Source organism: Dermacentor variabilis, chromosome 10 (genome assembly GCF_050947875.1).
Source record: "Dermacentor variabilis isolate Ectoservices chromosome 10, ASM5094787v1, whole genome shotgun sequence".
Classification (NCBI taxonomy): Eukaryota; Metazoa; Arthropoda; class Arachnida; order Ixodida; family Ixodidae; genus Dermacentor; species Dermacentor variabilis.
This window is the reverse complement of record NC_134577.1, coordinates 18,147,526-18,160,911: the sequence shown is the minus strand read 5'-3', so window position 1 is coordinate 18,160,911 and position 13,386 is coordinate 18,147,526. Positions and strand designations below refer to the sequence as shown.

At 42.4% G+C, this 13,386-nt stretch overlaps 1 protein-coding gene across 2 annotated transcripts in view; it reads right to left on the bottom strand.

Moving 5' to 3' along the window:
- Positions 1 to 13,386, bottom strand: part of Zir (dedicator of cytokinesis) — a 70,666-nt gene that overhangs the window by 2,743 nt on the left and 54,537 nt on the right. For both annotated transcript variants that reach the window (XM_075671799.1, XM_075671800.1), the window contains 10 exons: positions 9,996 to 10,154; positions 9,053 to 9,229; positions 7,725 to 7,841; positions 6,179 to 6,322; positions 5,669 to 5,800; positions 2,913 to 3,047; positions 2,527 to 2,616; positions 2,176 to 2,266; positions 1,928 to 2,073; positions 730 to 983 (listed from right to left, as the gene is read on the bottom strand). In XM_075671799.1, the coding sequence (XP_075527914.1) occupies positions 730 to 983; positions 1,928 to 2,073; positions 2,176 to 2,266; positions 2,527 to 2,616; positions 2,913 to 3,047; positions 5,669 to 5,800; positions 6,179 to 6,322; positions 7,725 to 7,841; positions 9,053 to 9,229; positions 9,996 to 10,154 (1,445 nt within the window). The remainder of the gene's footprint in view (positions 1 to 729; positions 984 to 1,927; positions 2,074 to 2,175; positions 2,267 to 2,526; positions 2,617 to 2,912; positions 3,048 to 5,668; positions 5,801 to 6,178; positions 6,323 to 7,724; positions 7,842 to 9,052; positions 9,230 to 9,995; positions 10,155 to 13,386) is intronic.

Below are 13,386 nucleotides of genomic sequence, written 5' to 3'. Positions count from 1 at the left end.
AATTCTATTGTGTTTGAAAGACCGTCAATCATGGCAAAAAGGATCAGTGAGACAGCACAAAAATGGCTCAATAAAGCAAAATATTGATACAGAAAACAGACATTTCACCCCATAATGTCTGCAGATATGAAAATCTACTCTCCCTCCACTGCACCGCAGAAATGATACACTTCTCACGACGAGGTGCACCCGTCGCTAATTTTACCGCATTACCAATAATGTATGTCACAGAATGTTGCTGATAAGTTAAATTCAGCGCTTTGCTTCAAGCTGCAGTTATTTTCAGATGGTGATGGCAAGTTCCCTGCTTTAGGATTTCATGTCATGGTTCACTGTTATATTTAAATGAGCAAGGTGCTGGCAGTACAGAGAAAATGACAGGTAATACTGGTACAAGTTCACCTTCTTCAGTGGGGAAGCAAATTCTTCGAGGCTCCCTCTCAAAGTTGTTTCCAGAGTCTGAACATTTTCAACTGATTAATTTTGGCAATACTTTGCACGTTCATGTAACATGAAACCCAGCAAAACACTTTAGTATAAATAGTGACATCAATCGCATGTGGCCACAATGTTCTTTCTGTCCCACGTGTCAATAAGTTAAAATATGTTACATGAAAAAGATGCTCAGGAAAAGCAGGCCAACATTTGCATCATCCCATCTTCATCTGATACCGTTACTGATCAGGACACTCTGAGAGTAATGAATGGAGAAAGTAAAAGGCCACCCACTTGCGGCTGAAGTCACGGAAGCAGAGTCTTAGTTTGTGCTGTGGTGGTGTGGGGACACGTGAAGGGTCGAGCAAGTCAGCGAGGAAGACAAGAGCCACCTCGAGAGGCCCCTGGTTGACAGTAGTGCCCATGCAACCCTGCAGGACCATCTGCAGGATTTTGGGGTCAGCCGGCTCCTGCCGTGTCGCCCGTGATAGCTCGGCCGTCTTCTTCTGGATGTCCTCAATGGCCACTTCAATTGGCCGAAGGACAATCTGTACGACAATACAGCCATCATCATCTTAAAGACTCCCTAATGGCATCACTTGCACAGCAACCCTAGGGAAATATATTTCATACACTGATACTGATAAGCCCAGCACACGAAGGTGCACAAAGCCTTGCGTCACTGTTGTTGACCAGAGGCCAAGTGGCACCCAGTGTGGTAGTTTCCAACTACTGTGACCCCAGTTCGGAGATCCCTTTGCCACATAAAAAGACTAGCAAAGCTGATGGCGATGGTGGAATGGTGATCCTTAGGCAGCAAATGCTTGTTTGTTTCTTGTTGGTAGGTTTGGAATGCTCCTGTTAGCTGTGCCAACTTCACAAAGCTTTGACATGGGTGAGAGACTGCACTCCAAACAACTCGCAGCTCAGGCTATGTGCAATGATCTTGTGAGGGGTTCCTGGTTAACTTAGACAACTTAAATAACTCAATAGCTAAGCACCCAGAATTTTCATGCTTTACGCAGCAGTGAGATACACTATGCAGTAAGTGCTTCATACAGGAGCAAGAGGCAGTTACATCCCCCATTGCTTCTAATCTAGCTTCTTCCAGAACTCTGTCTTCATCCCCTTTTGCTTGTACTACAACATGTAATCGTTCTCTTCTATCCCATAACAATACTGCATACAGCGACAAGAATGCCTGCAGGCATTGGACGTAACGATGGCCACTCAGGAAAGAGTTTTGTTCCACATTCTACTTCAAATGCAATCTAGTTGCCACAATAGATGCTATTTGAAATGTAATAACAATGTGCACTATCTCCTATTTTATCTCAGAAAGTAAAATCCTTAACAATACCGCACTATGGCATGCACCTGCATGTAATTATTAAAACAGCACATGCATACTTTTCTTTATCAACTTTCCTTAATTCAGATACTGCAATGCTTCAACATACTACAACATGAAAGAAGAAGCTGAGAGTCTTGCCTGTGTCCTCTCAATGACCTGGATGCGTGTTTTTACATATGGAAAAGAATTTGCTGTGGTTACAATAGTTTTCCGTTTGAACTGCTCGTGGAGGTCACCATGGGCTCGACCGTCAGTTGTGAAAGGTGTGGCATAGACGAAGCGCCCTGGAAAACAGAAAAACAAACAAGGAGCACAGGGCCGCACATAAAGTTAGAAAGCCAGAGCTTTCGTGAAGTGCCACGGGAATGTGCTAGAGTAACCCTTACTGATGTTGTAGTTCTTGTCAAAGTGTGTCACCCGCTCTCGCAATTCATACATGTCAAAATAGGGCTCCACATAGGTTATCTGGATGTACGCCTGTAAAGAACAAAAAGAGGACAGAGTAATCTTTGCATAAAAGTAAAAATATGCTCCTTGCATCAAGCACAAATTCACCATAATCTTACCAAGTTCACAAGTATCAACTAATGAAGGCAAATAAAACAGACGCAACAGTGCCAAGTGCTCATCCTAGAAGCTCGTTAGCCCAGTTCACAGTGACACATCATTAATACCAGCACATGATGAGCAGACCACTTCTCTAAGCAAAAAAATGAAAGAAGAAGCTGAATATATACTTTTTCTGGATGAAGCCTTGAGACATCCACCATGTTTGAATCCTTTATGACCTCCACATAGTCGGAGCCAAACCGTTCCGAGTAAAAGTTCTGGGAAAAATAATTGAGAATCAGTGTAATAAGCATTAAGAAACACTATCAGGACTGAAGACTGAGAAAGTTGCTATGTATTAAATTCATCTTGTGATTTGTGCAGCACCTAACAAAAAAAAAAAAAATGAAGCCAACAGGAAAGTAAGTGCACGGAACAAGTAGTTGTCCTGCACATTTTCTTTGTTGTTGTTCCCATTTTTTAAAAAGTGCGGCATAAATCACCAGATGATTGAACAAGAAATATGCACATAAAAAAGCACCAAGGTCACAATGGAGGCCACTGCGACATTTACCTCTAGTCTGTGCGAAATTTCGGGCAGTTTGGTCAGAGTGGGTTCCTTGTAGATGAACTCCTCACCATCCAAGTCTCCAAACCGTGGACCATAGAACCCCACACGAAAATATGTGCCAAAGACTCTCTTGCCAGCCTGATGAGAAAAAATGTATGAAGTCTTAAGCTTTTGGATTTCTAGGCACAATTACAGGGATAACAGTTGCGCAATACCAGCAGCTTCACAATGCTTTGTACCATAGGTCCAGCAACACAACAATGCAAGACATTTTAGTTAGCACCCATTTATTTTCACATCAATTAATTTAAAGAGGCCCAACACATCTTTAACTAATCATAGAATGGCTTCACTACTTAGGGATGTCGTTCCACGAAATTCATGTGGCAAAAATACTTCAAACCCTTCCACTACAAGTGGAGTTATTGCACCAATACCCAGCTTTTTCTCTTTTTGCCTCCGCTTGAGTCTGGAAGCTACACAGCAGAGAAGCCAAAAGGGCAAAACCTTGGCCAAAAGTTTAGCCTTATGGCAGCGAAAGGGCTCGTTTAAGCACCCCATGGCGGTCGCGGTAGACTATGCTACTTCAGCCTTGGGTGATGCCTCAAGGAAAGTGCTCATGTACCCTACCAAGGCTCCAAGCTTACAAGGCTACTACAGGACTGGCTAGGAGGAAGCAGATTTGTACACAGTGCATTAGTTTGTGCTGCTTGCCATGCTCGCAACAAACATCGAATGCCTTGTGAAGTTTTGGCACAGGAAGCCATAATGGCACAAATTTGCCGAACAGTAATGGTGCCACTGTAAAAAATCTAGCCACGCACTAAGTGTGCTTTTTGAATACACTTATAACAAACAACATCTAGTGGTACAGTAGAACCCCGCTGTTACGTTCCTCACTGCTGCGTTTTCCCGGCTGCTACGTCGTTTTCATCCGGTCCAGGCATAGCTTCCATAGGATCCAATGTATAAGGAACCCCGCTGTTACGTCGTAGCTGTGAAAACGTTCCCGCATGATACGTCGCAACTTAGCCCCCCGAACCCGCCTGGGCTAAAGTAGGCAACGCGCTCCAACCGCCATTTTGGCTTTTGACGAGTTTTGGCCGGGCTTGGCTATGGAACTGGCTGCAAGAAGCCGCACGCCAGTTCGAGAGGCAGCCATCGAATTGGCGTGCGGCTTCTTGCAGCCAGCTCCATAGCCAAGCCCGGCCAAAACTCGCCAAAAGCCAAAATGGCGGTCACATACGACGACTACGTCGCCGTGGATGTTGTTGTCGGGACGTCAGCGTGTCAGAGCATCGCCGAGATCGTTGGGATCTCGGTCGCGAGTGAAGTCGCAGACTGCGATGCACGAGCCGCATGATGCCGGGGAGTTGCCAAATCGTAGCTTTCGAAAAGCCGTTGCGGCTCTGGACCTCCTCCGCAGGTACATCGCACCTCACAGCGACGCTGACAGCAATGCGGCCTTCCAGGCTATTGAGAAACGTGTGGTGATTTCTAGCGAGCGAAAGAAACGGCAAGCCACAATTCTGGACTTTTCTTTAGGTCCTAAGCGCACTCTGTGGAAATAAATTGTCTATAGTTGAAGCTGCACTTTTTTTCATTCATTTTCGGAGCTTTCCTCACTGTTGCGTTTTCCCGGCTGTTACGTTTTTTTTCCCCGGTCCGGTGAAAAACGTATGAACGGGGTTCCACTGTACAGGTTTTTTGATGTCATGGGTACCAAAATATTTGTCAACATGCGCTATAGGGGCCAGTGCATCTGAGAAAAAGAAAGAAGGACTCCCTTTGCAGCCTATGAGCACTTCTAATATATTGACTCAATGTAAAGAGCATCCACAGCAATGTACATACTAGTGGTTTTGCAGTTGCATCTGTGTTAACAGAATAAACGTAAATGGAGACTTCTTCTAATGTAAAAGTAACTTCTGTCACTAATACTGTCGAAATGAAAATAAAGCTGTTTTGGTTGATGAAGCGATTTTGTATAAATTCACATCCTTGTTTCTCACAAGCTATTTGAGCCACAACGAAATGTGCTTGCAACACAGAAGTGTTCCTTCTCTGACTGTTTATCTTACACAAAGCCCCACCCATATACATGCAGTCAGGCAAAAAAAAAAAAATAAATAAAATAAAACTTTGGAAATCATATTAAAATAAAGGCCACCTTCAATTTCTTTAAAAAAAAACTGATCTTAAAGGGGCCAGTGAAACACTTTCCGATCTAATCATAGAATGGCCTCACTATTCAACTATGTTGTCTCGTGAATCTCATGCAGCAAAAATGACTTACAAAGGTTACCAAATTTTTTTAAACTGCTTTTGACAGATGAGTCCTTTTCGATTACGACCAAAACACTAGAACAATGCATAAAGCTCGCATAAACATCACAGATACCACATAAAATAAATAACAGATCACATAAAATAAATTACATTTTACTCGGTGAGTATTACCGCTTAAGCTCGCAACATTATCTACAAAATAACCCTCCAATTTTAACAATCAACGAAGTACCAGAAATTTAGCAAAAATATTTACAGAGGCAATGTGGGATTAGTAGTAATGTCAATTTGCCTTTGTCTACTGATTTTATCAGGCATGAAATAGGAATGCCATGAAGTCACGCAATACACTGAAGTAGGGTTTCTACTATGGTGCACTGTTACCCATTTCCCATGCTCAGAGTGGAAATAGTTGAAATGCACGCTGTGAAGCAATGACAGCTACAGCAGTCACCATGCTTTTCACTTGCCTGCTGGTCAACTTTGGTGAAAGCTTCGTGAAGCTTGTTATGAATGTTGGCAAGCTTCTTGTAGTCTCGTTGTGCCTCAGCAATGGGTATCAGGATCTTGTACACCTCGTTTGTTGCTTCGTACATACCGGCCTGAAATAAAAAAAGCAGTAACTGTGAGGGCTGTAGGACACTCTACAGAACAAACTCTATGTGTTACGTTTGAAAAAAATATTGTGAGGCGAAACAATTAATTTTCTGCAACCAAGATGCTGTGGATAACTCAGCACACCTCTCATTGTGCTAAATGTAAAAATGTAAAAGTAACAATTACTAGAACTGTTGCACTACTCTGATAGTTCACAGATCTGCAGAAGATGCCTTCAAGTACCTTCAGCACTGCCAACAGCTCCAGATGTTGTAAATGACTCAGGAAGTACCCAACTTACTCCCATGCCACAGTTGGTACTACCTTAGCATGCTACTTCCTTTTACATTGCTCCCCTCGCTACGAACGCTATGCAAACTCACCAAGGAAAATGAGTTGGCTGCCTGCTCCAGCAGACCGACAAGCCCATTCTCAGTGAAGTATTTCCCAGTGCATATGCCTTCTTCGTCTGGGGACAACACGTCATCCGACACTGCACTCTCTTCCAGGATGTTTTGAGACACATTCTGAAAACAAAAAAAGAAAAGAAAATGAAGATAAGAGATCGTCAATTGACACCCTGCCATATGCTTACAGTCAGAAAAACAACTCCTGGTCAAAGTAAATGTCAGGTTAATGATTCTGTCTAAAACATTACTTGAAATGAACTATAGCCTAAAACAGGGCTCGATCACTGTAGTTGCAGTAGTTGACATCCCTAAGTCATTGAGCAACACTACACGAACTACCAGGTGATTTATATGTGGGACACCAGATACGAAGAGTGGATTTCCCCGCTGCCTAACCTCCTTCTGGAAACGCAGGAACTTTGTCTGATGTCAATATGGGAATTCGACACAAGGACTAACATCATCAGACTGACCTGACTGGACTTCAGCAAGTTTAGCGAGACTACTTCATAAACCTCACCCAACAACCCCCATACCCTACTCAGGCTATCGAGCCATTTCTTCTCTAAACAAAAATTTTATTAATTCATTTATTCATTCATTAATGCCAGCTGTGCCACTGAAAGATCAGAAATCAAGCGGACAATGCAAATTAGTGCCTCTCACTAACATGGCATTTTACTTCTGGCCGAGTCTATATTTCCCAGTGCATGATCAGTAGAATGAGGTATCATGCTTCAGAAGAACTTGAGTTTGGCCTAGTTGGTGCTTAGTGCATATCATATTGACCGCATATCATATTACTGCCCGTGTCGTCATTTTGTGTTATCTTCCCCTGTCTTTGTCTTTATTAGCGATCAATATGATATGCAGGTACTATGTATCAAGCCCTCTTTACAGCTTCATACATCTTTTCCTTCCATATCTTAACTTGGTAATGTTACCCTCAACGAAGCTAGTTGTCCCACATCCCATTAAGCTCTTTATGAGCCACTCCCTACAAAAACTGTGGCATAAAGTGTTGCGTGCACACAATGACTGGTAAACTGTCCGAAGGAACTATGCAACACCTCTAGTTCATGCAACTATTATACTGCTGCTTTTCTACTCATGTCATGGCACGAGCATCAGAACATGAAAGACCCATGAAACTTGATCGATCCCACTCGCATAACCTTCCTTTTCAGTGTTCCTTTTAGTGCACTCTTGTAGCTGGTTTTTGTCACCAGTGATGCAATTCTGTGCTTCGGAGCACATACATGTCCCATCAAGCTTTGAAATCAACTTTCTTTTTTATTACATTGATTACATAAAGTTAATGTAATGGAGGCCGAAACTAAACTGAAGCCCTCTATTACAGCGTACTTATAGGAGGCTACAGCAGCTTTCGGAGGTTAAAAACCAATCACTGAACCTCATGGCAAAGACCTTTCTTCCACAAACAGTTGTGATGAAAGTGCAAGTGTGCAGGAAAGGCAATCCATGACAAAGAAAGAGCAAAGAATAGGCTGCCACGCACCTCGAAGGAAACACATCCTATGGGCAGGTGTGGCTTGTACTCCAGCATGTGCAGGTACTCAGCTACTAAAGCTGCTGAGTGAACGAGGCACTGTGCTGCCTCAGTGTGGTTACCCCTCTGTGGGACAAAAATTAAGATTAGATTAAGCACTACTCTTTGGTTAAGGCTAGCGTGAAAGCCTGTAACACTCTTTCACTAACATGTCATGCATTTTAGAGAATATTATAGCTACCACATGTTCATATACTTCTTGCTGTAAACAACTCATCCTATTTAACAATGCTTACTGCAACAAATTCTTGTATTTGAATGCAGCTTTACAATCACATGTTACCATCATTTGTGTTTGAAGACAACACTGCCTCAAAAGTGTTTTCTGTGTACTGTTTATAAACACAGTGATCTTCAACAAATAAAAACAAGCAATGAATAACATGACAGTATATATAACAGAAAGAACTAGTCACAGTCATGAACAGAAAAATCCAGCACAAAAAAAAAGTATGGAGACGAGGAAAATGACAGGATAAGTGCTCTGTTGTCTGAGCACTTGTCCTATTGTCTTTCTTGTTATGATAGGGCTCCGAACCTCAAGTTTGCCAACAGACGACAGAAGACTGTTCATGTAACTACTAAGCAAAAGTTGTGCAATTATAGGCCTAAGATGAAGTGCACACCATGATACAGTTTGAGCATGTAAAATACTTTAAGATACTTTTTTTCTGTTGCTGAGTGATCTTCACGCCACTTCATGTTTCGCGATATCATAAAGATTGCAGAATCACCAACAGAGCACAGCAAAACGTCACTAATCTGCTGCACTCATGCCTTGCTGCAACCAATTCATTTGCTTGGAAGAAAACAAAATGCCTTGGAAAGAAAACAAAATGCCTTTTCTGATGTGCTTGAAACACAAAAAAGCGACAAAATTTAAATGATTTTGGCAAAAGGAGGGCGCAATGGTCACATATCACAAGCTCAATACGTACAGTAACTGATCTTATCACAGCACGAAAAGTACAGTGGAAGGTCAAATGTATCTGCACTTCATCGAAAAAATGTGTACCGACACTTACAACTGCGCTACAACCACAGGACAAACAGTATTTTGAGAATACACACGCCGTACACGCACATGCAAATGCGTAGTAGCTAGCAGGTGACGCAGCACGCCATCCACACTATGCATGACTCAGCCAGTGTATGCCAGGCAGTGACAGTGCTCTATCTCGTGGCCAATAACAAGATTCACCTGTACCCAGTGCCTATTAGGAACAAACCTTTTCAAAGCTAGCAACGATAAAAAGAAAAGAAAGCAAACTACATGCCTCTGTGTGCTTCTGTGCCATGTTTGCAAGCCAGGTGAGTCGCAGGTCGGGCGAGTTCTGGTAGCCTTTCGCAATGCGGTACATAAGGTCAAGCAGCATCTCGGGGTCTTCCTGAAACTCCTTCATCTTCACCGTGTCCGACAGTATCATGTGCAGATTGAACACCAGGTCCCGAACCTGAGTTTTTCAATAAAATGTAGCTTTTTTTCACCAGACTAAGGTGATGAAGCATGCAGGAATGATTGAGCACTCATCACTTGACTGCTGGCTCTCCACAAACTGCACCAGCAATGTTTCCAGTCAAAGCCTAAGCTAGCAGACACACATCTATAGAAATATCTCTGCATATTAAGTTGGCATGACATTGCTCGGTGTCGCCTCATTTTTAATACAAAGATGTAAGAATATAGAAATGGCACAAACCACTCCATGTTGTGTCTTTGGCTATCGATCCTGTTACTTACCACACTGCTATATATAAGTGAGGACTGTGAATATGTATCCTCTTAGCTCCGGTGAATCTGTACTTCATTATCAAAGCTCATATCCTGTGCTCTGGTTACATTAGGACAACAACAGGTTTTATACTTTTATGTTTCCCAGCTACTCCAACTGCAACTGCTTTATATGCTACTTGTGGCTTATATTGCGATACAAAGTTGTAATTTGTGCTTGCACTGGTTCCTGTTGTCTTGTGTGAAGCCTCTTGCACATCATATGAGTAATCGTGCAAGCAATAGCGGAAAAAGGTGTAACGGTATGCACTGTAATCTTAGAGGCAACAGCAGCCATTCACCAATTGGATGTTAAATGGCGCCACAGTTTCTACATGTCCACCGACACCAACATCCAGTGGGCGTTCACGTGCAGCAGTGCAGGGTCGCTAAGACGAGAGAAGCGGCGAACCGCTCCTTCACCAGGCACTCGTCACCAGTCAACCAACCTGCTCTGGGAATGTAGTCTCCTGGAGTTCCACATCTTCTTCGGCATAGACTAGGATAGTCTTGAGTGACTTGCGCAGAAATTCCTCATTGAATGTCTGGCTTGTCCCAACAAGCGAGCTCAGTGACATTGTCACTTGCATCTTGACTCTTGCAAAGTTCTGCATGGCACAGTGATAAGAGAGTGTTATTTACATAACAGTTGTACATAAAGTCACTAATTGCAGTAGCCCTTAAAATTCTAGTCTTGGCAAAAAGCTCTGCTGTGCAAGTTGGTGCATGTTTGGAAACAAAAAGTGAGCACAAATAAGACGGGAAAAGCACCGGTCTTGTGCACTTTCTTGTCCCTGTTTTATATAATATAGTGACAGTAGCATCATAACACAGTACATTAGAGACGATAGTGAGACTACAAACAATTTGTTACTTTTTAACATCTGCTACAGGAACAGACCTATAGCCAGCATGTTTTTCTTCTTACAGATTTCCCAAGTGAACTTCAAAGAAATGCCTAACAAAAATGTCAGCTGTCCCTTTTTTTTGCCAAAGAAGAGAAATCAACTTTGAATGTGTGCTAGAAAATAACACAATGAAAATCTGTGAATGATGCCAACTGTTACTAACTTTAGGAAGGTGGGTTATGTAAAAAGGTATCATTACTCCAAAGAAGCTTCATCAGCTTAAACATAAAATTTTATTTTATTTCATTCATGCACAAAAAAAGAAGAATTGGTGACAGGTAGTATACAAGTGCATTAGCCGTGCCAGACCAACCATTGAAACTTGTCACGAAACTTAGGTGGAGTTTCTGGATATATGAGCAAGAAAACTTTTGAAGTGTGAAATGCATCAGCAAATGAGAAATGCTTCTCACACAAACAGTGTCACCTTGTTGCTTTTCTCCATCACCTCTATCCAAACTCCAAGCCAGAGATCTAGCGTCTTGTTATTCAACCGCTTTGACTGCTGCCCATACCGTAGCAGCAGCATCCTTTATCCGCACTGATAACACGAAGCTTAAGAGGTGACATTGCACCACAAATCGTGCAGTTTTGCGTTGATGCAACATCTCCATCTTAGTAATGTCATAAAGGGGAGAGACTGGACCTTCAGACTGCCACAAGAGTATTGTGCCATGTAAAACTACAAGCAAAAGAAGGCAGGCAAAAAGAAAAAACAAAATGGCATCACAATTTGTTAAAGCTGCCACATGAACACAGGAAGTGCTCCTATTGGCCGACGTAAATTTGAATCACTGGCGCACACATTACACGCATTTTTAATGTGGCAAGTTGTGCCTTTCCTTATCCCACCGGCGCTCGGCTATCGTAGTAGGCTGTGTTACTGGCAAAATTGTTGAATGTACCATTCAAAATGACGGAATGGTCATTATGAAACACACAGACACAAAGAAAAGAAATAACATAAAAAATAAATAAATGAAAGGTGAAAAACACGGTTGCTTGCATGTGCTCATCTTCGCTGAATACATAACAAGAAACAGCTTAAAGTACACTATCTTTGGGATCGGCCTAGAGCAATGTGGACTTACAAAACCACAGGGGTCTAGGGTGTAGTGAGCGCAATGTGAGTCCCCAGAACACTCTGGGGGCAACTTAAGCAGTTGAGCAGACCCTCACGGTACAATAAGCTTAGCTGCTTTTTTCAATGTAGATAATTCATTATGTATGCTGATATGAAGACTCTTATTTGAGCTGACCAATAGAAGCTATTCGTGTGAATGGGTCTTTTGTTCAAAATTTCTGCAGAACTTTGATATCAGCAAATAGTTTGGCAGAACACCAGCGTTCTTGTCAGTTCTAGGTGCTTTGCAATACGGTTAGACTCAAGGAAAGAAAACATGCCTGACAGTGCCAAGAATGCTATTCGCACTAAAGGTGGCTACCACATTTACTCAATTCTCACACAACCTTGATTGTGATGTGCATCTCAGTTTCATGGACGAAAATGAAAAATCCAGTGCTTTTGTTCATTCAATTACCAGATTTTCATTACAGAAGAGAGAGTAATCTTTTCACACTTGGAAAAAAAAAATTAACTGCATCTGAGGCACAGTGGACATCATTATTGTTGGAAAACTCCTCATCATCATTAACAGCTCATGGCTTTCTATCTTCATTACATTTGAGATACCGCCCTTTTTTTTTAATGGATTGCCCACGATGACAACCAAACAATCTTATGGAGGAGCACAAACTGTTTACCAGCTAGCACGGCTCCTATGGCTGCAGCCAATGTGTGAATTGGACTGAACTGCAATAATCTTGAATGCCAATGATGGTAGCTTGTTGCTATTCCAGTTTTGGTATCATAATATATCTTAATGTGCATGTCATCTTTATAATACTAAATATTTGTGAAAAGAAGTGTGCATTAAAATCGAGTAGGCGGAGTAAATGTGTGGCCAGGTAATAAAGTTGCCTCAGTGTCTCAATGAGAAACCCTGACCGCCTGTGCCACATCATTATATTGGGGGATCGTATCAGAGACCACAGCAGCCTCAGCTGATGGCTCTTTCTTAACCCCCCTTTCATGTTACAAGCTTCACAGATGCCGTGTCATACAGCTGAACTTAAATATAACAAACACAAATAGTATAATGAGGTGAATAAAAAATATGGCCGGCCATGCTTTTATTTTATTAACTACTACAGTCGAAATCAGCGATAACGAAATCCCACAAGAACGAAATTCTCACGACAACGAAACATTTTCGTATCCCCGGCGAACGCCCATGGGATTCAATGCATTTTGTGCCTCTCAGCAATGAAATGTCACTGTACTGTAATCCCGTATCAACGAAATTTGTCAGAACATAACTCCGCATATTACCTACTCATGTAAGGCTAGCAGGCCACAAAATGTGCTCAAACGCGATTGTTTTGCACTAAAATTGCGCAAACTACCACCCCACTACACTTGCGTGGGCGCCACCATTTTTGTTCACAAAAACAACCAAGTACCAGAAGCGGTCAATGCGCTCGAAACACGTCATGGCCGCCATTTTGTTTGTTGATCGCCCATTTGAAGCGGCATGCATGTTTCTACAGACATGTGACGACGGATTTTGCACGCATACTGTAGGCGAGAACGTCGATCGTTGTTCGAAACGCGCATTCAGTTTGCGTTCCCCGTAGCTGACGATACAGCGAGGCCTAGGCCTATTGCGTGAGGTGAAACTGAACCAAAATGAATATGCGTTTCGAAGAACAATCGCTGATCACGGCAGTTCACTGCGTAATGTGTGCGTTGGTGAGAAAAATGCAGCAAAAACAAGGAAATCCATGTCCCACCGACATGAAATTGTTTATGGCGCTCTCCATAAATCGTTTGTGATCGCATCTCCAAAAGCAACTGACCAAGAATACTGCG